The sequence below is a fragment of the Rhinatrema bivittatum genome, chromosome 3, assembly GCF_901001135.1.
Source record: "Rhinatrema bivittatum chromosome 3, aRhiBiv1.1, whole genome shotgun sequence".
In the NCBI taxonomy this organism is placed as follows: domain Eukaryota; kingdom Metazoa; phylum Chordata; class Amphibia; order Gymnophiona; family Rhinatrematidae; genus Rhinatrema; species Rhinatrema bivittatum.
This window is the reverse complement of record NC_042617.1, coordinates 433,281,361-433,307,311: the sequence shown is the minus strand read 5'-3', so window position 1 is coordinate 433,307,311 and position 25,951 is coordinate 433,281,361. Positions and strand designations below refer to the sequence as shown.

General features: G+C 42.6%; 1 protein-coding gene across 1 annotated transcript in view; it reads left to right on the top strand.

The window, feature by feature from the left end:
- The window catches only part of MYT1L (myelin transcription factor 1 like), an 822,727-nt gene that overhangs the window by 199,514 nt on the left and 597,262 nt on the right, over window positions 1-25,951 (top strand). Inside the window, exon 5 of the mRNA XM_029597019.1 lies at window positions 22,073-22,087. Coding sequence (XP_029452879.1) covers window positions 22,073-22,087 — 15 coding nt within the window. The remainder of the gene's footprint in view (window positions 1-22,072; window positions 22,088-25,951) is intronic.

Genomic DNA, 25,951 nt, shown 5'->3' with positions numbered 1-25,951 from the left:
GAACCTCAAAAAAAACAAAAAAACCCAAACTTGATTCCTGCATGTGAGTGCTGGCAATGTTATTAAAAAATAAAGTACTGGTTAACAGACAATAAAACAAAGTAAAAGAAGCAATCAGTTCTTGAAACAACCCAAATTGGGCTAAAACAGCTGAATAGCTAACAGCTTCAATAAACAAAAACAGAACCAGCAGAGACAGACAACCTTAACATCATACAGGTAGCAATAAACCTAGGAAAACACTAAAGAACAGAGAAATGTTTTCAGGCATTTTCTAAAAAGATTGAGGTCCATATTAAAAAAACATTTAGACAGATAACGTAATAGTTATCTGTCTAAATGGCTTACCTGGCTATATTTAGACCTTATCCAGCTAAATTCTAGCTGGATAACTAGTTGCCCCAGCTACATTTTATCCAGATAAGATGGGGGCATTCTGTGGCTGAGCAGTAGACATTCCAGGGAGGATCAGAGTTAGCTGGTTAAGTTAACCGGCTAATTCTGGTTGGGCTGTAGGGCTAACCAAATATAACCGGCTAACTTTAAGATAGCTGGGTATATTCAGGGGCATGATTGTGCCACTAAATATAGCCTGTTAGTTAGGTGGATATGTTTATCCAGATAACAAGCTGAGCCATACAGTGGCTGAAAATGGGCTCCGATTAAGGTTGAGCGAAAATTGAACTTCCTTCGGAAGTGAATTCCCAAGTTAAAAGGCTGCATCAGAAAAAACCCTTTTTCTAGTACTTACCAATTTCATGTCCCTTACAGAATAGTGAAGAGACCTAGCAGGAACCTATCTAGATATAGATGACAAAAGATAGGAAAGGACTGTGTTACTCCAAGCCTTAAAAGTAAGGATAGTCAATTTAAACTCAATCATATGGGATATTGGTAACCAGTAGGGATGTGAATCGTTTTTGAACGATTAAAATTATCGTCAGATAATTTTAAAATCGTCCTAAATCGTCAGAGTGCACGATACAATACAAATGCCCCCGATTTATCATCATAAATCGTCCTAAATCGTTAAATAGGGCACGGGAATTATTTGGGGGAGGGCGGGAAAACCGGCATACCAAAACAACCCCTAAACCCACCCCGACCCTTTAAAACCAATTCCTTACCCTCCCCCACCCTCCCGAACCCCCCCAAAATGTTAAATTACCTGGTGGTCCAATGTGGGGGGTCCCGGCGCGATCTTCCGCTCTCGGGCCATCAGCGCCATTTTGGCTGCCACTAATTAAAATGGCGCCGATAAAAAAAAAAAACAACCCACCTGACCCTTTAAATCGACCCCCCTTAGCCTCCCCCACCCTCCCGACCCCCCCAAAACCTTTTAACATTACCTGGTGGTCCAGGGGGGCCTCGGGGGACGATTTCCCGTTCCCAGGCATCAGCTGCGCTATAATAAAATGACGCTGATGCCCCTTTGCCCTTACCATGTGACAGGGTATCCGTGCCATTGGCCGGCCCCTGTCACATGGTAGGAGCACTGGATGGCCGGCGCCATCTTTAAAGATGGCGCCGGCCATCTTTACTCATCAGCCCCTATTATACTATACTGTATAATAGGGGCTGATGAATAATGATGGCCGGCGCCATCTTTAAATGTTAAAAGGTTTTGGGGGGTCGGGAGGGTGGGGGAGGCTAAGGGGGGTCGATTTAAAGGGTTGGGTGTTTTTTTTTCTTTTAGCGGCGCGGGCCTCCCTAAAAAAAAAATTAGCGATGTGAATTGGAATCGGAAACAATTCCAATTCACATATCTTAACGATCAGATTTCCCTCCCCCCCCCCAGCCGAACCTGATCGTTAAGACGATCTGGCACACGATTCACATCTCTAGTAACCAGTGCAGTCTTTCTAGATCTTGTGTAATACTTTATGCCTTTGTGTATCCCCCTTTGCTGTCGCCCCCTCCCCTTTTTTTTTGCTTTATTTCTCTTAGTTCATTGTAAACTGATATGATGTATTTCTATTAGTTCATTGTAAACCAATATGATGTACCCAGGAATGTCGGTATAAAAAAAGTTGTAATATAAATAAATAAATATATTTTAAAGTTGCTACTAGTAACAATGTGGCCAACAAAATTCTGCAGCAATTAAAATTCACCTCAAAGTGTAAACTTGGCCTGTTTGTGGATCTCGAGGACTGGAGGTCACCATCACTGCCCTAGAGCAATAACCTCACTATCTCATCTGAAGGAAAAACTTCCTCTTAAATTTAGTAGAATGAGCAATATCTAGGAACATTTTAATTTTTTGACAACAAAAGATTATTTATGTTTGAAATATTGTTTAAGCACTGAGTCTTTGCCCATTTCTGAACTAAAGGAGACCAACAACATAGCACTATTTTGAACATCATCCTGGGAAGTCTCAAAAATGGCAGATAGATCTCGACTATCAGTAGTGATGATAGCATCCAAGGCTTCTTCCAGCTCATTCATACATTGATTCACTACAGGAATTTTATAAATTTTGGATAAACAAACTTTCCATCAAAAATGTTCTGTACCTCTCAGAGATACATCTTGATCAATTACTTGTAAAGACAATAATCTAGTCCTTTAGAAATGGTGCAGCTTCAGATTTTTAGCTCTGACTGCATTATCCAATGACTCCAGTTTGTTATGCAAAACCAAACTCTCTTAATATGGGGACCTGAGTACCTACTGAAGATATTAAATCCTTCACTTCATCCAGCCTCTTCTTGTGGTTTCCTAACTTGGAAGCAGTTCTTTGGCAAAGTTTACAATTGCACAATAGAATCAGCCAGGATATTCTCAGTTTGAGTGACCGCTTTCCATACATCCAAAATGGTAATATTGGGGAGGGGAGGACATCTAGAAAATCCACCTTCACCCTATTATTCATTCCTTGTACAGGGTAAATGTTACAGGAACTGGTACCCCATGAGGTAATGTAAATACCTCACTGATCCTTGTCATTCTCCAAAGCTCTGCTCCAATCTGTTGGTAGTGATCCCCAGTCTGCACCAGATCTCCAGGGTCACATTCATCAAAGCTATATACACATGCACCTTCCTCTGGGTCAACATTCACCTCCAGAAGCTGCCCAGACCTGGTAGCACCCCGTGAGTCCTCATCTAAATGCATTTCTGGGATCATCTGCTCACTGGATCTGACTGCTTCTATCCGGACTTTCAAAGAACACTAACAAAGGTTACTTCTGGATTATTTCCAAGAATAGCAGGACTGAGATTCCTATTGACCAACATCGGCAAGGAGGTGGTCTTTTGCTGCAAGAGCTCAACGAGGCCTCTACTTCAAAGCAGGTCTGTGCTGACTGTTCTCTTCTTGCAAAGATGGACATGCCTGGACACAGGACATGATCGTCCATCAGACCCTGAACCTGCACAGGACCTCCAGAAGAAACTACCACCACCTGTTTCCTCTTCTTGCCCATAGTACTTGACAAAGGAAAAACCAAGTCAAAAGTAATTTTTTAGAAATTTGGTCTCGCTGTGAGAATGTCCACGATCAATATCTGCCTACAGCAGCCATCTTGCCTTCCCAAAGTATTCTAACAAAAAATTGTTCCTAATTTGTTTAGAATAACATTACATTTCTTCAAAACTCCATACTCTATCAACCTATCAGCTCTTTTGCCTTCTTGCAAAATATATATTTTCACTATAAACCTAGATTACCATATCATCAAACTTCTGCCATTATTTATTGATTTATTTTAATAATTTCTATACCTTCAAATTAGCCTTTAAAAAATGTATATGTACCCAGGATATTAACCCCTATTGATTCTGTTGTGTTCAGCATCAATGATTATCACAGAAGACAGGAAAAAAATCTTTCTATATATGGATGATTTTAAACTTGTTGTGTGCTCTGTAATGGCATTCTTCATATTATGCAGTTTTAGACATTAAATTGTACTATTCCTTGCAAAGGTCTGACTATGGGAATTATGTATTAAAGGATGGAGTGCAAGCTAAGGCCATATAACATGTACAAAATTAGCATACTAAACTTTCCCCTCTTCACACACACAAACACACCCACACCCATACAGTGTAGATGTTGCACATCAAAATTATCATATATCTGTATTTAAATGCCACAATACCTTCTAAAAATTAGGCTTTAGCATGCAAAAGATAGAATACCACCCTCTTATGCAATGCCTGCCAAAGCCTAATTTGCATAGTGATAGTAGTGAAGCACCACTTAGAGGCACTATTCAGCAAGCTGTAACAATGTCATCAGGAGAGCTCTCATACTCTCCTGCTAGTGAAGATCCGGACCCTGTTGAATGGTAAGCACTCATTCTGATGGAATGGGAGGTGGGTAGGAAGAGTTGCCTTGAATGGGGTATGGATTTGCTAGGAGTTCAGGACAGCATTGAGGGGTCAGTGCTTTCTTAGTGGGACTATCCTTGTTGTGGAGGGATCCAACCTTGATGGGGGGGAAGTTGGAAGATGAAATCCCCCATGCTAACCAGCTCTTTTTGGTCAGTAAGGGATATTTTGAGAGGAAGTTACAGTACATGTTATACTTTTTGAGTTAGCATGCATGCTGCTACTGTGCATATGATATTGAGGCTTTGCTTTTGCATATATACATAAAAATGTAGTGGTGAGTTTTAGTGCTTAAGCCCCAAGCCCCCCCCCCCCCCCCCTTTAATCTTTTTCTAATTTAAGATCCCTTACTGAGCCAAAAATATATATTATACTATTTTTCTGTTCTCAAACACTTTTACTTACATTTGCCTTCACATGCCTACTACCCTTCAACATACCAATTTATAATCTGCTCGGGGCCGCTGCTGCCAACGTTACTTTTTCGTGCAGCATGGCTCTTTCTTCTTCCCGTGCACCCCACTGCACATCACTTCCTGTTCCGGGCCAAGGGGGCGGGTGCAGGAAGACCTAGCCGCAGTTGTCAGCTTCCAATAACACTGCTGTCGTTCCCATCTGGGCTTGAATGTGTTGATAGCCCGGGTGGCAACGACACCCTCGCTCGGTGAAGGAAGAGGAGGGAAGATCAGTGGGAGACCGGTGGCACGCGACACACCTGCTGCTGCTTGGCGACACACCGGTTGAGAATCGCTGCAGTAAAGGACAGAATGCATCTAAGGCCATATAACATGTATGAAGTGTAGCATGGTAAACTGCCCCCTCCCCAACTCATTCATAAACACATAGTTTAGTATGTGTGTGCAATGTTTAAATAGCAGTATTTCTTTTTATGTTGTTTTGTCTTTTCTGAGAAGAATTACAAAAAGATTGTGCAGGCTGACTGAGCAAACACCCTCATGGTTGTAGCCAAAGTTCACAGGATTCAGTAATATACCTCCTGGAACCACATTCAACAGACTTCTTTTTCTATTCATCAGATCTCCTTTTCTTCTTCCTCTCCCCCATCCTTTCCAACAGGTTTTGATCTTTAGCATGACAACTGTCTATGAAAGATTACCATAAAAAAATAGGGTCATGGATGGTAGGGAGATTTTTATAAATTGCCTCTTCCACTCTATGGCTTCTGTACCTTCTCTCTTTAATAATTATAGTAAGAAGGAGAAGAGAAAGGCTTGTAGTTGTCAAAATGCTTGAAGCTGATCTGCTTCCATATGCATCTCTTTTCAGATCATGCTAATGTACTGATCCAACACTTAGTTACTAAAAGAAGACCTGGATGCCACACCAGACACTGATTATACATATCCAATCCTCATATCTTTATCAGCAATCATCTCCTTTTTAGTCCTTAATCCAATATATTCCTCAGGCAATAGATGAAATGTTAGGAATGTTCTCAGTTGAACAACTATCTTGCTCATCAGCAATAGGAGGAGGTGTTAAATCAGATGAAATTGTTTGATAGAAAGGTAAACTCAGCAATTTCTTCATTCATTCTAAAAAAGTCTTCATTCAGTCTATCCTAAGAGACAGGCTAAAAGTGATATGTGGAGAGAGAAAGACACATTATGATAAAGTTCAATAAAGATGTAAACTTTATGTTGTGATATCCAGAAATTATTGTTCCTGAAATGAAAACATGAGACATGCTTTCTAAAGCTCTGTAAACAGTAGGTTGAGTTGTTGAGAACTTAGTTAGTACTCTGGAGGATCAGTAGGCCCATAATGATGTAGAACAATATATAACATAGGAACATGAGGCTCAGTCACAATGCTCCTTCAGGAGTAAGGGATGTCATTACTTAGATGAAGACTTGATTAACCAACTGTGGTATCTTTTTTAGTTATTATCTCAGTTAGTTCTCAAGTTCCACAGAGCTTCATTTTATTGGGAATGGGCAAACCATTTCTCTAAGCTATATTGTACAACAGGGAACATACCATGAAGCTTTTTAAATACTTTTCCTGATCTCTAAGGTAAGGAGTCATCAATCTGGATTAGATATATAAACCCCTTCTTAGGAATCCAAAGATCTTCCCTATTAGTGATCTTGTGGCTTTATGGGCTGCATTATACCTTTCTTCTGTAGGAGGCCAAAGCTGGAAGAAACCCATCAAAACCAAAGTAGGAAGAAATAACCATATTCATTTATGAAGAGAAAGAAAAAGAGGACAAGAGTCCTAAAAGAAAATCAGCTAAACATTTTTACAGGTAAGAGGGCATTGCACCTTGCACTTGTACAGGATCAAGCTGTATCTACTACACAATAGCCCATCTACTCATAAAGTTGACGTTATCTTTGAGTATGTGCATTATAGTTGGAAGAAGACAACTTAGCTACCACAGAAGTGATTAACATTTTATAGTCACTTCATATTTGGATATCGAGACAATGGAAATGCTTCTGGCTATAGTAAATGACCTCCTGCGGTCAATAAAGTACAACATTCATATGAATCTCCTAAGTTACCCCAATGACATTAAATATTTCAGAGAATGCAATTTCCACCATTTTCAGATGAGTAGAGGGGAATTGTATGTACTAGATGTTGTAAGCCAGGAAGGCATTTAACTGGCTAATGTTGGTCATGTCTCCAGCCACCCTCAGAAATGAACCTGTAGCCATGAATTAAAGTAGGACTTAATGGTCTTAATGGTACAGATAACCTGTAGGTTAAAATGTTTGCCTGAAACTTTGGCCTGTTTATTTCAGAAGTCAGAAAGTTGATACCAATCAGTCAAAACCTAGTCAAGCACTCCCTATAGGTTTTGATCCATAGTTTCTTCTCTATTCTGCTCAAAAATACCTCAGAATGCCTTCAAAGACAAGGATCAGTCTCAAGTCATGGAGCAATAAGGATGGGGGAAAAAAAAGCCATATTCTCAGCATGTGTTCTGAAATATGTCCTTTATATGTTAACTTTACAAGAACCTACAGCTATGCAATCATGACCATGTATAAAGAACTGGCTCAAATTGAATATGAGTCTTTTAAAATAAATCTGGTCCTCTCTAATGACTCACTGATGCTCATGCTCTGTCTTCAAGCATGTAAAAATCCTCATTACTTGATTGAACATGGAAGCAACAGCAGCTGTCTATGAGCATGGAGTGGAGAAGTAGCCTAATGCTTAGCGCAGAAGCCTTAGAACCAAAAAAGCCTGGGTTTCAATGCTGCTTCACCCACAGATACTCCTTGTGACTTTGGGCAAGTCGCTTCACCTTCTGTTGCCTCAAATACAGCATAGATCAGGGCTGGCTAATTCCAGCCTTCAAGAGCCAAAGCAGGCCAGGTTATCAGGATATCTATAATGAATATACATGAGATAGATCTGCATGCACTGCCTCCATTGTATACACATCTATCTCATATATATTCATTGCGGTTATCTTGAAAACCAGACCTGTTTGTGGCTCTTAAAGACTGGAGTTGGCCACCCCTGGCTTAGATTGTAAATCCTCTTTGGCAGGGAAATAACTCCAGTGTCTGAATTATAACTCACCTTGAGCTCAGATTTAGAAATGTGTTTGGTTTGGAATCATGAGGGGGGGGGGGGGGGGGTCACAAGATTTCTTCCAACTATTTGTGAAGGGGAAACACTCGGTCTTCCATGACCATCTTTGGAAAATTTGTAATGTTTTAATTGGCATACAGTAGATATAGGGAATTTGGTGTGAGAAGGAGAGGGGACTTGATGGTTTTTTCCCTCCTACTCAACTAGAGCTTGCCATAATTGGGCCAAGGCACCATGGACTTTCATTCAGAGTAACCCAAGATTGTTATCCCCTTTTCATTCCCCCTTCTCATCCATCCCAGCCTCCACAACTGCAATCCTGAGACTGAGAGACCAGGACCATGATTCTCTCTGGAACCTGGGACTAGTGCCCTCTTGAGCCAGTTAGCAGATGCCAGTATTTCATGATGGTTGACATGTCCTTTCTTCCAGAGAGCAGAAGGTAGATTTGGATATCAAACCCAGGCCTCCTGCATGATAGCATTCAGTGCTGCCTGTGAGCCATTGAGCTGGTAGCATGGGCATAATTAATGTAATGGGGAAAGTGTGGAAAAGGGCAAAGAAACCATTAGGGGTGAGGGTTCAGTGTATCTAATTGAAGGCTGCATGGCCTTTTATTCAAAATGTGCACTTTTCTTTTGTTCAGTTTGAGAAAGATGAGATGAGGCTGCTGTTCCTGCTGTGCCTGTAGTTTGAGAGAACTCTGCAGGTGCACTGGGACCCTTGAATCTTAGTATGGCTTGAGAAGGTACAGAAGAGCTAGAAAGGACTAGGGGAGGCGAACTGTCAAGTCTTTTGCAGCAATGCTGCAAGTACTGTGGTGTTTGAAAAATCAAGTGTGTCAATGGAAGTTTGTGTTTGTGCATGGATGCATGTACTGAAGAATATGTTGGTTACAATTCACAGCTATTTGTTGATATCTCATGTCTATACCCTTGCTTCCTTTTATCTGCTACCCAGTCAGGCCTGTGCCTATCTTATCAACTTGTTTCCTGCCATATGATACGCCTATTTTGTTTTCTTAAGATAAATTATGAGTTTGTGCACATGCATGCACAGATAACCTTATGTTTTGCTTTGGCCATTTACTGCTCATTTATATCCCCATGACCAACCATTCTGGTTTTAATCCATTGCCCAAGCCCATGCTATTAATTGTTACCTGTGCACATGTTCATAATTACATCTGGCTGAAGAGGATCAGTAAGTATTTAATCAGCTTGTTTTTTTTACACTGTTGTCAAGTATTTCCAAAGGAGTTTGGGGGTGGGGTAAAAGGAAAGACTCTGAGTGACTAATGCTTGTTTTTGTTTTTCACAGATGAAGTACTATATCCTTCTCCTGAAACATCAGGAAGAGGGGTAGGTAGTAAAACCAACATATCTACAGAATAGAGGTTGAAAGAAACTGGAATCAATAACTCCTATCTTAAACAATGCCATATGGAGACGTAGTAGTACCAGCTTGTTCATTTCCCAAGCAAAAACAAACAAATAAATATAAATACATGAAATAAAAAGAAAAAATGTTAAAAATCAGATCTCTGAATGTGGTGCTTTCTTTGAATACTTACATATTTGTGCAGAATTGTGTCATGTCCATATGACTACTGAGTGTTTGGGTTCCAAAGGTTGGGAGCAAAATTATTTGTGTGGCACATGTGTATAAGCTAGTGTCAGGCAGAAGGAGGGAGAGAAAATGAACAGTGATGGGTTCAATGAGGGTGAAGGAGAAAAATGTTAGAAAAAGTGTTGACAAAGACTATGGGGAAAGTGAGAGGCAAAGTTGAGAGGAGCAGATGAAATTAGTAGGTGATAAAACCCTGGAAGTGAAAAAAAAGGTGGATAGACTCTTCATAGTGATTGGGATGAACATGTCAAAATAAAAAATCTATTAGTGAGGTAACTAGAGGAGAAGGAGATATGGTAGGCAAGTTGTAGGGCTCAAAGGAAAGGGGGTCATATAAAGAAGAGGATCACATGAAGGATAATATTTGATTTAGACACTCAGAAAAGGAAACAGATAACAATGTAGGAGAGGAAATTGAAAAAAGAGGGACAAGAAAGTGGAATAAGGAAAGGGAAGAGAAGAGAAGAGAATGAAGGCAGAAAAGGGAAATTATGGAAGTAAATTAGGGATTCTCATAGAGCTGTGTTCCCAGATACCAAATAAACACAGTTGATCCTGCCTGACGCAGTACATAATTTATGTGCTCTTGGGATTTTGAAAGCATAACTTTTATGCCCCAATCCAGTTGGAGCTGGGCAGTCTCTCTATGGACCTCTCTCTCTGCTGACTAAATAAAGTTACACAATAGCAAATTAATTTCAGAAAAATACATTATTTTTGCATCATAATGAAAATATGATCCACAAATATTTCTAGACACTCACACATTGCAAAAGTACATTTTTATAGAATTGAGGTCAATTTATCCATTATTAGAATCACTTTTTATTCTTTGTAGGTGAATTAAAAGAAAAGATAGCTTTTTGCATAATCTTCAATCTGTCTCACCCATCACTCCAGCAGATGTTCGCTCCATGTTTTTAAAATGTCTTTCTCTTAGTCCCCGCTGCAGCTGGTTATGACAATGATCATACAGCTCTAAATTGTCCACACTGATTCATAGTGGTAAGATTGATTAAATAGATGTATCTATCAAAAATGTAAATACTAATCTCTCCTCTCCTTTAGAAAGTTACTTTTTATCCTCAACTGATATTTTAATTTTCTTAAAATTGTCTTAAATAAAACTTAGATGCATACAATATCCTATAAAGAGCAGCCTCAATCAGTGATATATGATGAAGGGACCCATTTAGTCTTAAAAGCTCATGTATTACAACACATTTTTGGTTGTCCTTTAAAAGGTTTCATAACCTATGAAGACTCCACAAGAAAAGAAATGTCTGTATGGAACACATTTATTCAAAGGTGAGACACTTATCATTGCGTAGCTTTGCATTGATTAGACAGCATTAGACAGCACCGACCCAATCCGGCATCAGGGGTGGTAAAAGTTTTTGCGGTGTCTAAAATATAAAGAGAGAAAGTTATACTTAACTTCTTAAGCAGTTAAATGTCAACATGCGTCATTATTCACCTTTTCATATGTTCTTTAGAGCTGTCCTGCCGTGTGCTCTGCTGCTCAAAATCAGCTTTGACTGAGACAGGGATCCACCATTGCTTGACCTAGACTTTTTAACGTGATCGGCAGATTCTGGACAGGCCAATCAGAAAAGAGGGGATGGCCCTACACACCAATTGAACATTAAAGTAGAGAGGACCATTCAACGCTGTCATTTAGGCCATCCGGAGATTATGATGTGAGCGTGAAGATCCACCACTACTCGCGATATTAAGATGACAGCTGATATCTCCACCGCGATCGCTCATAGTTATTTTTTCCAAGATGGTCCATTTGAGTTATTCAAATGTGTGATGGGCCTGAAGACAATGCTTGACTATTGGAGCCTCTATATTGCCAGTATTAAGACGGCTTCTGTGTTCCCATAGCCTAATTTTAATTTGTCTGCTGGTGCGGCCCACATATAACACTGGGCAAGGACATTGAAGCAGATATATCACTTGTGTAGATTCACAGGTGGTGTTATGGTTCTTTTTATAGATTTTCTTTGTGATGGGATGTTGCCATTCGGTGCCTTCAATGGTGGCGATACACATATCGCACTTGCCGCACTGCTTATGCACACCATTAAATGAAGATTCAATCCGCAATAAGGATGCGTGGACTACATGGTCGCAAATATTTTTGCTTCTTTGTTAGGCAATGAGGGGGGTTTCTGTAAATGAAGGATGAAGCTGTACAACGTGCCAGTGTTTCTTTATGCTTTGTGCAATGAAATATGATTTGTCGGTATGTTGTAGAACGCAAATAGTAGCTGTCACAGGTGGCATAGATTGCTACTGTAACACAGCATTGCGAGGTGAATAATAAGCACGTTTGTAGGCTTTATACACTACAGAATATGGATAGCCTCGATCAAATAATCTCCTTGCTAGCAGTTGTGCTTGAATTTTAAATTCTTGATCGGTTGAACACAGATGGCGAATCCTAAAGAACTGGCTGACAGTAGGGATGTGCATTCGTTTCATCCATTTCATACGTTTCCTATACAAGCATGTAATATGAAACATATGAAACATATGAAACGAATGTACATCTAATTGGCATGTAATAGGAAACGTATGAAATGAATGCACATCCCTAGCTGACAGGGAGGCCATTGTTAAAGGCCCGTGGATGGAAACTATTATAAGGTAGAAGGTTATTTCTGTCAATTGGTTTGCGATGGACTGTAGTTCGCAAATTTGTTCCATCTTTAGAGATTAGTATATCTAAAAATACTATGCGATCACTGCTGGCTTGTATGGTGAATTTTAGATCAGGGTCCAAAGTGTTCATCCATATTGAAAAATGAGTCTAGAACAGATGCTTAAGCTGTCCAAAAAAAAACAGTAAATCATCTATGTACCGCACCCAAAAGGGTATGTGAGTGAACCACGTAGAAGAGTAAATAAATTGATGTTCAAAACAGTCCATAACCAAATTGGCAATGGATGGGGCCACTGATGACCCCATCGCAATGCCATGAATTTGCAAGTAGAAATTACCATTAAATTCTTGAAAATAATTATGCTGTAGTACCAATTGTGCAATCTCCGATATAAAGTTAAAGGGAATCCGTCCACCTTCTAGTTTATCCTTTAAACACTCCTCTATAATGCATAACGCTGTGTTTTGAGACACATTGGTATACAAGGATATTATATCCATCGTGACCAATAAAGTAGAGGGTGTGGGTAAAACTTTTCCATCTAACATCTTCAAAACCTGTGTAGTATCTTGTATAAAAGAATGCATTTGTTTAACATAAGGTAGCAGGAAAGTGTCCAAAAATATAGCCAATGGCTCAAGCACTGAACCGTTGCTGGAGATAATAGGATGAAGTGGAGGATTATTAAGCATCTTGTGGACTTTGGGTACACCATATAACATCGGGATGCGAGGGTGGTCAACCTGTAAAAAATGCCGTTCTTTACATGTTAAAAATGGTGACACCTTTTCATCCAATAGTTTTTCAATGGTTTGCTGGAGATCTGCTGTTGGATCCTCAAGTAGTGGATGATAAAATTTCATATCTAGGACTTGCATGGTAAGGGACTGTATGTACTGGTCCCGATCTTACACTACTACGCTGCTACCTTTATCGGCAGGCTTGATGATGATATTTTGATTGCATGATAGTGCTTGTAATGCTAATCTAGATTGTGATGATAAATTTACATAGGAATTGATTGAAATTTTTTCATAATCAGCGATATCCTTGAGGATCAAAGCGTGAAAAGTGCTGATATTGGGGTCCATCGGTCCTGGTGGGGTCCATTTAGATTTGGGTCGCACAATCGATAATGTATCTGTAGGAATTGTGTTCACATCACAATATAATTTGACTTGAAGTTTACGAATGAGCTGAGCTATTGAAATTCTGAAATGGGACAAAATATAATCCTAAATTTAATACTTCCTCCTGAGATTGAGATATCGTCTGTTTAGAGATGTTCACGATGATGGATCATGGCGGGTACATGATCACATCTGTGGGCCTTCCCACTGAGAGTGGGCCTGCGTCACTGGATCAGTGCAGTTCGATTTGCGGGACTCCCAGCTGTTGCGTCTGCCATGTCCTAAAAAAGACTGATTGTAGGAGCCGCATCTAGGGTTTCTATTAAATTCACCCTCATCAGAATCAGTAGATCTGCTTCCATCAGAGTCTGCAAATGTAACGTGGCGACCAGTTTTGGGATCCTCAGGGTTAAGCCACCGATATACATTATTTGTGGCATAATCATTTTTGTCCCTTTTTAGATTTTTAATCTTCTTTTGTTTAATTGTTGCTTTAAACTCCTCCAGTTTACTTTTATGTTTATCAATGATGTCTTGAAGATGTTCTGGCAAGAAATCGTTGGTAATTCGCTCCTGAAGGGTTGACATCTGTTCCGTAGTATCTACAATTAACATTTTAGTGTGCTCTACGATCAAAATCATTAGGTCGATTGAACATTTATTGAGAATGGATATCCATTTAGCGACAAACGTTTCATCCTCTTGAAATACCAGTGGGGACTTATTCATTTGTAAACTTCGTGGGATTATTTGCTGTTGCAAATACTGGACTAAAGTGGCTGAGTGAAGCTCAGACCTGATTAGCTTTTTCTGCAAATCTGTGTAATCTGTTTCCAGATCTGTTTTGGAAGGGACAACCTCATCTGTTAATAAAGATTGATTCTGTAGTAGATTGGACACATAGTCTGCCGAGTAGCTGAATGTTTCTTTAAGTTTAGCTGGATCCATGATACAGTAATACTTGACACTATTTATACTCAAAAACTGTAGTTATATGACATAACAAGCGAAAATTAAATAAACATCATATATATTAGCTGAAAAACATTTGATGCCATACATTTTGTTTGTGGATGTGGATACCTCATATATCAAATGAGCTTCTCTGTATTTAGAGGAAATGCTCACAAACAGGTTTTTGTAGCTTTTTAAAACTGCTACTTTCCAGTCTAATACTGTACTCTGAAACTGGGTAACCTTAGTTTAATCCCTGGTAACCACATCCATTTATTTGTTTTTTTTGCTTTGACACTGTTATTGTTGGTAATTATTTATCAGCGGTGGCAGCACATGCCATGGTGCCATGTTTTAACCCGGGCAGCCGTGACTGCCCATCACTGAAAGATAGAATGGGGGGAGGATGCGGTAACACACCTTCACATTTGAAAATACAATTACTCAGTAAACCAGATATTGCAATAAATGGAATTACAAGCTTCGTACCTGAGCCATAACATGGGTTAGCCAACCAAGGGTCCTCCACTATGTAAGAGGCATATCACCTCTGGCCCCAGGCCTGCTGCAACCAAGCAAGGCCCTTCGCCACTGGGAGGAAAACATGGGGCATTCCAGTCACTCGCTGTGTCCAAGCAAGTTGACTGCCCCAATGAAGGGTGTGGGCATCTGGTCTGCCGCTGCACTGGGACCAGTGGGCCCTGGTGTCAGATAGCTCCCCTCACATTGATGTTATTTATCACTGTCACAAACTGAAACCTCCCCTCCCGGCTCGAGTACACCTGCCAAAGCACCCAAATGGCCAGACGGCTTAAGGGGAGCTACCACTATTATCATCCATATGCCCCTGTTAAGGTCTACATCAGAACTTGGGAATCCATCTACTTGCTTGATATAGGATAGGTATTCCAGGGAGCATCATCTGCCGATACATTGCATGGCAGTGCCTGGCAAACCAAATGCTGCTGCGCTGGAGGCTACCCTCATTCAGAGACTGAGCAGCTCCAACTTCAGCCCAACAGGACCAGGGAGCACTTGAGGATGGCATTGGCTGGTATTTGCTCAGTGGGAGTGAGTTATCATGCAGGAGAGAGTAAGTTAGCATGCAACAGAAATTGAGTCTCCCCAGAGGGCCAGAGCGCCTGATAACACACCACGTTGGCCTCTGGGCACGAAGCAGACCCTAAACTTGGACTAAGGCGACTGATTCCTGATTGCCCCTGGCCAATTTAATACATTTTGATCTCTGTATCCTGAACAAGCCTTCCTTCTGTGATTGAAATGTCACAGGCTCAAAGACCAGAGCGGTTGTGTTCAACACTGGCCCCAGTGACCATCTCGCTCTTGCGATATGTGGCAAAGAATATAATGCCAAAGGAGGCTCAGAACAAGGCCGGCTCGAGGTAGTCCATAACGATCGAAGGTAAGCAGTGCCAAGAGCAAATCGACACACATCTGGGATTTTGCATTTTGCCCCACCCATGTAGATGCATTTGCCCAACCCTTACTGGGTTGGGCAAACTTTGAATCTTAATGTAGCCCACTAAATTGGTTTGATCTGTGCCTAGGAACGCCACGCTGCTTGGTCTATGTGATGTCTACCACCATCTGTATGAAGGACGGAGGACCTCAGGCAGGGCAAAGGTATCTTTGAAGTCTCGGACAACATTGTATCCTGTCATATATGCTTGCCAGGTGAATGGTGTGATCGACAAAGCTGCAGGTTGAATGCATCCTGGCTCCAGTGCTCCATAAGTGCTCAGGGATTGGCGTTGCCTGTTCCTTGGTGACCAGAGCGAGTCTCCAGAATTTCCCACTTGGAACGAGAAAAACAATTGCCAATCCCGTTACGAAGACCAGGAACGTACCTCACCCACGCCAATACATTTAACTGCAAACACCACAGAACCATAAGCCTCTGGAGCTCCGCAACATGCTGACTGCCTTTTGATTATGTGTACCACTACACAGACTGCCGGTTGATTACGAGAACTACCGCTTGGTTGTCACACCAGAATATAACCCTTCTATTCTCAAGTTGCTCATGCCAAAGATGGAGCGCTACCACAATCAAGAAGAGTTCCAGATAGGTGATATTAGCTGTGATCCTTGATCCCACCCAATTGCTAAGCTGTGTCTCAGCACACCAGCTCTCTTGAAAGTAGAGTCCAAAGCCAATGCCACTGAGGAACTGGAGAACAGCTATAGATCAAAGCTGGAAACCGGAGGGGTAGCTCCACCACTGAGCCATTGAATTGGCCAGGAATTCCATGATTGTGAGATCCTCATGTAATCGGTGGGTATTTCACAAGCAGTGGAACTTCTTCATTACTTTCAAGGAAGCATTAGTAAAGCAGAATAGGAATACCCGCCCCATCATGATGACTCAGCAGGTGAAGGCCAGGCTACCTACTAGTGATTGTAAAGTGGCCAAGGTCACCCTGTGGGCCAGATTAGTGCTTCAGATTGTATCAATTTGAACAGCTTGCGCTTTGCAGGCAAGGAACATGGGCATCAATCAAATGGTGGCAAGCTCAAAGCTCTAAAGCACCTTGAATGTTGGTTCCAAATTGCCTTCTGCTAGCAGGACACCAAATCTTTGGCCATGGTTAGGACTATCAAAGATCACGGCATGTATCTGAGCCACAACGGCCTATGAACAGCACATTATCCAAATAGTGGACAATGCCTGTCAAGCCCGTGCTGGGACAAATCCCAGTGAAGGAAGGTGCTGAACATCCTAGGTGTGCACAAGAAACCAAGCACCTCATGGACACACACGCGTTGAAGTAATATGAATCCTCAAAGTAGAACACTAGTAATGGGAAGCCATCCGGATGCACCGGCAAGAGCAGGAATGTGGACTCTATATTGACCTTTGCCTTGAGAGCCCCTTCCCCCAATGTCCTTAAGGAGGTCAAGTGTGTATGTCGAAAGAAACAAATTGGACTGTACATGCCTCCTGTGCGATGCAGTCATTCACAGCCCGACCACTGGGTAGGAAGGTTGTGTAACAGCCTGCATTAATCTGCTCTTGGTTAAGATTCAGAAGCCCTCTTTAACTCTCCTGAGCAGTGCCACTGCACACTTATCGGGGTAAAGGCTAAGACTGACGCCAATTACTCCCATCTGATTGGGGTTGGGGTTCATGCATAGGGGCTACTTGCCCTTACCATTGGGTGACTGGCAGCGCAGATACAGCAGATGGCTGCCTGCCCTTTTGTCCCTGCTGCCCAGCAACAAATCAAGTACAGCAACGCTTCCTCCTTCCCCTTTCTCAGCGCCATCCCAGCATGGCCAGAAATAGGTGTACCACACTTCACCCAAGATATCTCTGCTCCACCAAAGGGTCCAGGGGATGGGGCAAGCTGCCACCTATGAGCTTGCGGCAAGCACAGAGCAGGAAAGGTGATGCCACAATGCATGGCTATCACCAGAAGAAGTGCATGGGCAAGATGCCCACACAAGCACCCATGTTAGTCAAGAGAGAGGCAGCATCGGTGGAAGCGAGAAAGTCTTGGACGTCCCCCAACCCTCCAGGCCAAACCCACCAGATGCACAAGGAGCCTGGGAATCCACCGAATGTCCAGCTCCAGCCGGTACTACTCATGCACCGGACATGGTCAGCGGCCATGTTGGTTTTGGGGTGAGGGAGCAGTCCAGTGAGGGAGTAGGTCCCACGCACTGGAACGCTATGCCATCAGACATTCGACTCGAAATAAGCACTCAACAATTCAAAAAGAAGCTGAAAACTTGGCTATTCAAACAAGCCTTTCCGGAATAAATAGATCACCCCTCCACCTCTGCCATTGCTTGCCCCCCTCATTCCCCCCCTGCCAGCAACTTCTGGCTGTTCTCCATTCTTGTATAGTCTTCCCACAAAGATATAGCTAAGTATGTATTAACTTATATGTTTTACTATCCACAACTCCATGTTATTATTAGCCAGGTCATACTCTCTAGCCGCATCTCCTTGTTAATTGCTAAAAGTTATTTATATACTTGTTCTCCCTAAAGATTGGTATATTCTTCTGTATACTCGCCAAGTTCCACCTATCTCACTGTTTATTGTATTTCCCTGCTGTTATAAGTTAAATGTAAACCGATATGATGTCTCGATGAATATCAGTATATAAAAACCTTAAATAAATAAATATATATATATATATATATATATATATATATATATATATATATATATATATATATATATATATATATATATATAAATAAATAAAATGAGGACTCAGTCCCAGGGCCTGACATGCCCTCCACTTTCGAGAATGAGCCAGCAACTGCAGCAAATCCACCCCGGCCCCCCACAGCCTGCACCACACATATCATCTGGTGTGCACAGAGAACCAAACTGCAATGAAAACAAGGTCATGCAGCAGACTCGGCAAGCCCATGGAGCCCACTCCTCCCACAATGGAAGGAGCAAGGCAGGACGCATGTACCTTCCACCCCCACCAAAGCAACAAGGAGTGGCAGGAAGCTCCTGAGGCAGAGATCAAGCCAGGAGGGACAGCCCAAGCACCATGGACTCTAAGCCAGCACAGGATATCATGCATGGGACTGGGCAGTCTGTGTGGAGTTAGCCAAGGCCGGAACCCTGAAAAGAGAGAATTTGATAAACATCCCTCCCCCCAAAAATTCAGCCATATATAAAAATGCCCTCCACACCTACAGTAACTCCACCCTCATGACCAAACGTGACTACTACGCAAACAAAATTCATGATTACCAGTACGCCAAAGCCCTTTTCTCACTTGTATCAAATCTCACGAAAACAACCTCCCTCCCATTTCCGAGGAGTCCAAAAGAAAAAGTGAGGAACTTGCCCAGTACTTCAACAATAAAATTCAAAACTTATTGCTCCATTTCCCTACAACCACCCACACATACCCTCTACCAAAAAACCACAGCGCCAAACTAAAAACACTTGATCTCACCTCATCCACTGAAATAGAATCCATTCTAAAGAAAAAACTCACCCATCTGACACTATCCCTACAAAATCCCTCTTATCCCTTCCTAATGCTATTGCTAAACCCCTAGCTGAAATAATGAACTGCTTCCTCTGCCTAGGCAAAGTCCCTGACTCACTAAAACAGACCGTAGTCAAACCCCTCCTCAAAAACCCCTCCCTCGAACCCGCTGATCCTGCCAATTACAGGCCCATTTCAAACCTTCCTTTCCTAGCTAAAGTCATGGAAAAGGTAGTTAATTCCCAACTCTCAGACTACTTAGAAAACCATAATATCCTCTCCCAGTCCCAATTCGGCTTCCGCAAGTTCTTCAACACTGAAACCCTCCTAATCACCCTTTCTGACACCATTCTTAAAGGGTTTGACCAGGGTCAAACCTACATTCTTGCCCTACTTGAAATCTCGTCTGCATTTGATACCATAAACCATAATATCCTTTTGTACCGGCTATCAGAAATAGGCATCTCTGGCACTGCTCATCTCTGGTTTAAATCTTAGCTTGAGAAAAGAGACTACATAGTCAAAATTGGCAATTCAGAATCCTTACCCATCCAATTAACTCAAGGTGTCCCCCAAGAATCTTCCCTTTCCTCCACCCTCTTCAATATATACCTGTTGCCCCTCTGCCAACTCCTCTATGAGCTTGGCCTCAAACACTTTATCTATGCAGACGATGTTCAAATACTTATCCCTGTACAAGAATCCCTATCCAAATCCCTCAAAATCTGGGATAACTGTCTCTCATCCATTAATACCATTCTCAACAATCTTCACCTAGCCCTAAACACTTCTAAAACAGAGCTGCTCATTGTATACTCTAACCATAACATAATATCATGCCTCACCAGTGATGCCCTCCTCCCCCCTATCCCCTTCCCGCACAGTGTACGGGATCTCAGCGCCACTATTGACCAACAACTAAATCTGAAAAAACATATCAACACAACCTTAAAAGATGGTTTCTTCAAGCTACAGGTTCTCAAAAAACTTAAACCCCTCCTTCATGCCCACGACTTCTGCACTGTCCTCCAAGCGACTATTTTTGCTGAAATGGACTACTGCAATTCCCTTCTCTTAGGACTCCCTTTCACCACCATTAAACCCCCAGCTAGAATTCTCACCAACACTCGCAAGTCTGACCACATTACCCCTATCCTCAAAGAACTCCATTGGCTCCCTATCTCCTCTCATATACTCTACAAAACATTCACCATTATCCACAAAACCCTACACGCTCACAACATCTACTGGCTCGACGACTCCCTCCGCTTCCTCTCTACTAACCATCCCACTAGATCTATCTATAAAGGTTGCCTATTCACTCCCTTCCCGAAAACTACACACCTCTCTTCTACTAAAGAATGAGCCCTATCCTTGGCAGGCCCATCCTCTGGAATTCCATGCCCCCCAATCTCCGCTTAGAGCCATGTTCTCAAAAATTTAAGAAAAAGCTCAACCATGGCTTTTCAAACAGGCATACCCTGAGTCGATAAAGGCCAGAGTTGTGAGGGATCCTCCAGAGAATTGGAGGGTTACTGGTACTATACATTGGGGAGCAGGGTTGATACAGCCTAGGTCAGTTCCCCCGAGACACCTAGGCCCGAGAGTTTTCCCGGACGCTCTGGACATTGGGTTAGTAGATGACCCTTTTTGCCGCAATACAGACAGAGTCCAAGAGTCCTGCACCATTGCTTCTCCTCAAGCATTAAATGGCTTTGGCCTAACTGCATAGGCTCCTCACCCTGGCCCTGGGGGGACTCGGTGGTGGCTGGGGAGGTCAGCGGACAGGAGAATGATGGGGCAGAGGAACCATTCAGCATCCTGGTATCAGCTCCTTCGTGCGCTGCTGAAGGCGCCGGTCGATCCAGCCCGCCAGGTCAATGAGCGCTTCCAACTCCTCAGGCAACTCTCGAGCTGCCAGTTCATCTTTTATTCTGGAAGCCAGACCCTCTAAGAAGACACTCCACAGGCTGTCATCCGGCCAGCTCAGTTCGGAGACTAAGGTGTGAAATTCCACGGCGTACTCAGCCAGAGTACGAGAACCCTGGTGGAGATGGAGTAGTTCTGAGGCAGCTGTGGACTGGCATCCTGGCTCATCGAAGACTTGCCAGAACGTCTGGATGAATTGAGACAGATCTCCCAGGATGTAGTCCTCTCATTCCCATAATGGGGAGGCCCAGACCAGGGCCTTCCCATCCAGTAAGGAAAGGATGAAGGTGGTCTTAACCTGGTCGTTGGGGAACTGAGTCATTTGGAGGGAGAATCTAATGAAGCAATGATTCAAGAACCCTCAGCATTGCATGGGGTCCCCGACGTATCTTGGCGGAGCTGGTAGGTGTAACAGTGGAGAAGAAGATGTGGGAGGCACCAGCGGCAGCCGAGATCCAGGGTGTGGCAGGAGGGTCCAAGTGATTGGCCAGATGCTGCCAGAACATATATGCACTGCTGTTGCTGCTGCAAGCATTGAGCCAGGCCAGGGATGGCCTGAAGACTGGACAAGTCTACTGGGTCCATGGCCTTAGCAAACTGTTATGGTTGTGGACCCTTGAGCTGGGACGGGTGTTAGCGCCACCACAGAGGGAAGGCGCTCAGTGATTCCCATCGCCAGTAGTTGGTGAAGGTGAGGTCATCCCAGCTGGAGCTTCACCTATACCAGCCCTCGTTCCCTGCAAGTTGAGCCCTTGGGTACCGGGGCCGGCAGGACTTAGGTGCGGGTTGCCTCAGCGAAGCAGAAGTGGAGAGATGAAGACGAGGTCAGGAGTCCGCATCTGGGCAGGCAGCAGAGAAGCAGAACGAGAGTCTGATCTGAGAATCTGGGGCAGGCAGCAGATGGGCAGAGACAAGGAAACCAGGCCAGGGGTCGAGACAGGCAGCAGACAAGCGAAGACGAGGAGCAAGCCAGTGGTCTGTACCAGGAGATCAAGCCAAAGAGGAACTCAGGAACTGGAGTACAAAGGAAGGAGCAAGGTCAGGGACTGGCTCAGGAACTGGAACAGGAACAGGAACTGGATCAGGAAGTGAAGGAACACAGCAATTATCACTCTGAGGAGACGATCTGTTGCTAAGGCAAAGAACTGAGGACTGAGGGAGGGTTAAATACCTCTCAGTCCTGACATCATTGGTTGTGGCCGGGCCAAAATTTCCCGCTGTGGCCCCTTTAAGAGAGGCGGAGCCTCCCGCGTGCGCGCATCTAGGGAGAGCTCCGCAGAGAGTAGGACGGCGGTGTTTGAGCCGCATGGGAGGCCACAGGCAGTCGACCCCATAGTGGTGAGCACCGCGCCGACCAGGAGACATGCCAGCTCACAGCAGGCAGGTAGGGGGGGCCGGGCATGGTCTGCTGTAGCTGGGACCCACAACAGAAGAAATCAACCAAAATTAAATTTTTGTCTCTGCATATCCCTAGTAAATTAATTTTCTCATTTTATCTCTATGAGAAAAATTCTATGTACATAGGCCCCTAAGACTCAGTTTATTTTAGGTCCATTGAAACAAGTGTATTATGTTCTCTTTTCACTACTGTGCATCTGTGATATATTTTCAACTCAAAGAAAACAAAATTAATGAAAAGTAAAATGTTTTTCAATGGCTTAGACCGAACTGAAACATAGTATTTAACATTGTCTTACCATGGGGCCTCATTTACTAAGCATTTTTCCCCATAGACACAGAATGGAAGAAAAGCCTTAGTAATCAAACTGAATTGTATATTAGAGTATTACATAAAAACTTGAAAATAGAAAATGGTTTAGTTTGGTCATAGAGCTATACTGACATTGCCTTCAACAACCCAGGTGACTATAGTTTGCGGATGACAACATGTTTTTAAATGTTTCTGTATCATGTGTTAATATACAATATTAACCATTTTAATGATTAGACAAAAAGTTGTGGAAGGTAAAAAGGATAACTCAGTATGTTAGAACTCCATTTTCCTTTCATTAGTGCTCCATTAAATACTTATTTTTTCACATTTTAAGCTAAATAATAAGACTATAGTTGAGTTCTAAAGGTAATGCCAGAGAATGTCCTTGAAGAAAATAAGACCTGCAGTTTAATTTATAAATCAATGTTTAATTCCTCAGGATCTAGTGGAAATAGGAGAGATTAGGGGAAGGTGAGGAACATTCATATAGGCCATAATCCAACAAATACAACAAAAGCAGCTTGTAATCAGCAAAACAAAACAACCTTCTGTCAGCAATACAGTCTGTCAGTTGAAAACAATTTTCATGATTCAAGTTCAGAAAGAATTTATTTCACCAGTTTTTGAGAATTTCTCCTGCAGGATTGTGAAGCAGATAGCCCTTAGATTTCTTGTAAACCTTGTTTTCTCAAGAAGGGCCTTTCCCTTAAATAGGGAAATTAGATCAGCTGGCCAGTTATCAGCTACAACCTCAAAACCTGAACGGGTTAATGTGAATCAGTTATTTACTCTTTCGGATAATAGAAAGACTAGGGGGCACTCCATGAAGTTAGCATGTGGCACATTTAAAACAAATCAGGGAAAATTCTTTTTCACTCAACGCACAATTGAACTTTGGATGTGGTTAGTGCAGTTAGTGTAGCTGTGTTTAAAAAAGGATTGGATAAGTTCTTGGAGGAGAAGTCCATTACCTGCTATTATTTATTATTTATTTAATTATTTAATTATTTATGTATTTATGTATTTTTTAATTTATTTAAAATCTTTTCTATACCGTCATTAAGTTAAATTACCATCACAACGGTTTACAAAAAGGCACAAATAGAAATAAAAGTTGATTAGTATAGCTAACATAGTATAGGTGTGTCGTCATTGGACTGCAACATATTTGTTCTAAATAAAAACTCTAAGTTGAATTTAGTTGAGATGTTGGTTGGAAAACTTCTGCATGGTTCATGTCTAAATTTAACACTCTAAAAATGTGTTTGGAGTTAGTAAAAAGAAATTAAAAACTGATTTCTTGGTGCTTACTTTGCATTCATTTGTTTTTCTTCGTTTTCCTTATAAAAAGCCTGTCTAAAAAGCCATGTTTTTAGACTTACTTTGAATGGTTTCATACTTCTCTGCAGTCTTATTTCGAGTGGCATTGAGTTCCACAGTACTGGACCGGCCAGAGACAGGGCTCCCTCCCTTACTTGGGTGAGACGTGCTGATATCACAGATGGAACAGTCAATAGTGCGGTGCCTTATTTGCTCATCTCAGATTTCTGTGTGGTACGTGTACCCGAAGTACTGTGTTTAGCCAGTCTGCTTTTTCATCGTGGATTAGTTTATGAATTATATACAGTGCTTTATATTGTATTATATTGTACAATATTATATATATTGTATTTATATTATTAATTAAGTTGTATTAGAAAATAGCCACTGCTATTACTAGCAACAATAGCATGGAATAGACTTAGTTTTTGGGTACTTGCCAGGTTCTTATGGCCTGGATTGGCCACTGTTGGAAACAGGATGCTGGGATGGACCCTTGGTCTGACCCAGTATGGCAATTTCTTATGTTCTTATGGCCTGAAACCCTGGGCAAGTGACAGAAAGTTCATTGTGAGAGTCTAAGTCACACATGTTTTTATCATAGGCAAAAGTAACAGGCTATCTCTTATTATAGAAAACTTTACCATCTATATACAATAGAAATTCTGCAGTACAAGGAAACACAGGATATCTTAGAAAAGAGATGACTGCTCTGGCAAGTAGCAAAAGACAGCAGCTAGGCAAGCATCTTCAACTTTGAGAGAACAAAGAGTATAAAGCAAGCTGGTAATAAGCATTATGATCCTCTTATTTTATAGGCATCTCAAAATAGTAGGGATGTGCAGAGCAAAATTTTATGTTCATATTTTTTATGTCCGAAAGGGGGTCCCACTTGCGGCCAATATGGACATAAAAAAAATCCAATGAGTTGGGTATATGTACATATGTGCAAAAAAAAAAATTAAACCCCCTCACCCTCCTTAATCCCCCCCCCCAGACTTACCACAACTCCCTGGTGATCGAGCGAGGAGTGAGGACGTCATTTCTGCAATCCTTGGCGAGAAGCATGTGACGTCGGTGGCACGTCGAGTGACGCGGCGTCACGTGATTCCCGGCTCGTTCGCGCCGGATGGCTCGTTCGGCCCAAAAAGAACTTTTGGCCAGCTTGGGGGGGCCTCCTGACCCCCCCAAGCTGGCCAAAAGTTCTTTTTGGGCCGAACGAGCCGTCCGGCTGCGAACGAGCCGGGAATCACGTGGCGCCGCGTCACTCAGACGCGACGTCACGTGATTCCCGGCAAGTTCGCGCCGGACGGCTCGTTCGGCCCAAAAAGAACTTTTGGCCAGCTTGGGGGGGCCTCCTGACCCCCTCAAGCTGGCCAAAAGTTCTTTTTGGGCCGAACGAGCCGTCCGGCGCGAACTTGCCGGGAATCACGTGACGTCGGCGTCACGTGATTCCCGGCTTGTTCGCGCCGAACGAGCCGTCCGGCGCGAACTTGCCGGGAATCACGTGACGTCGCGTCTGAGTGACGCGGCGCCACGTGATTCCCGGCTCGTTCACGCCGGACGGCTCGTTCGGCCCAAAAAGAACTTTTGGCCAGCTTGGGGGGGTCAGGAGGCCCCCCCAAGCTGGCCAAAAGTTGTTTTTGGGCCGAACGAGCCGTCCGGCGCGAACGAGCCGGGAATCACGTGACGCCGGCGT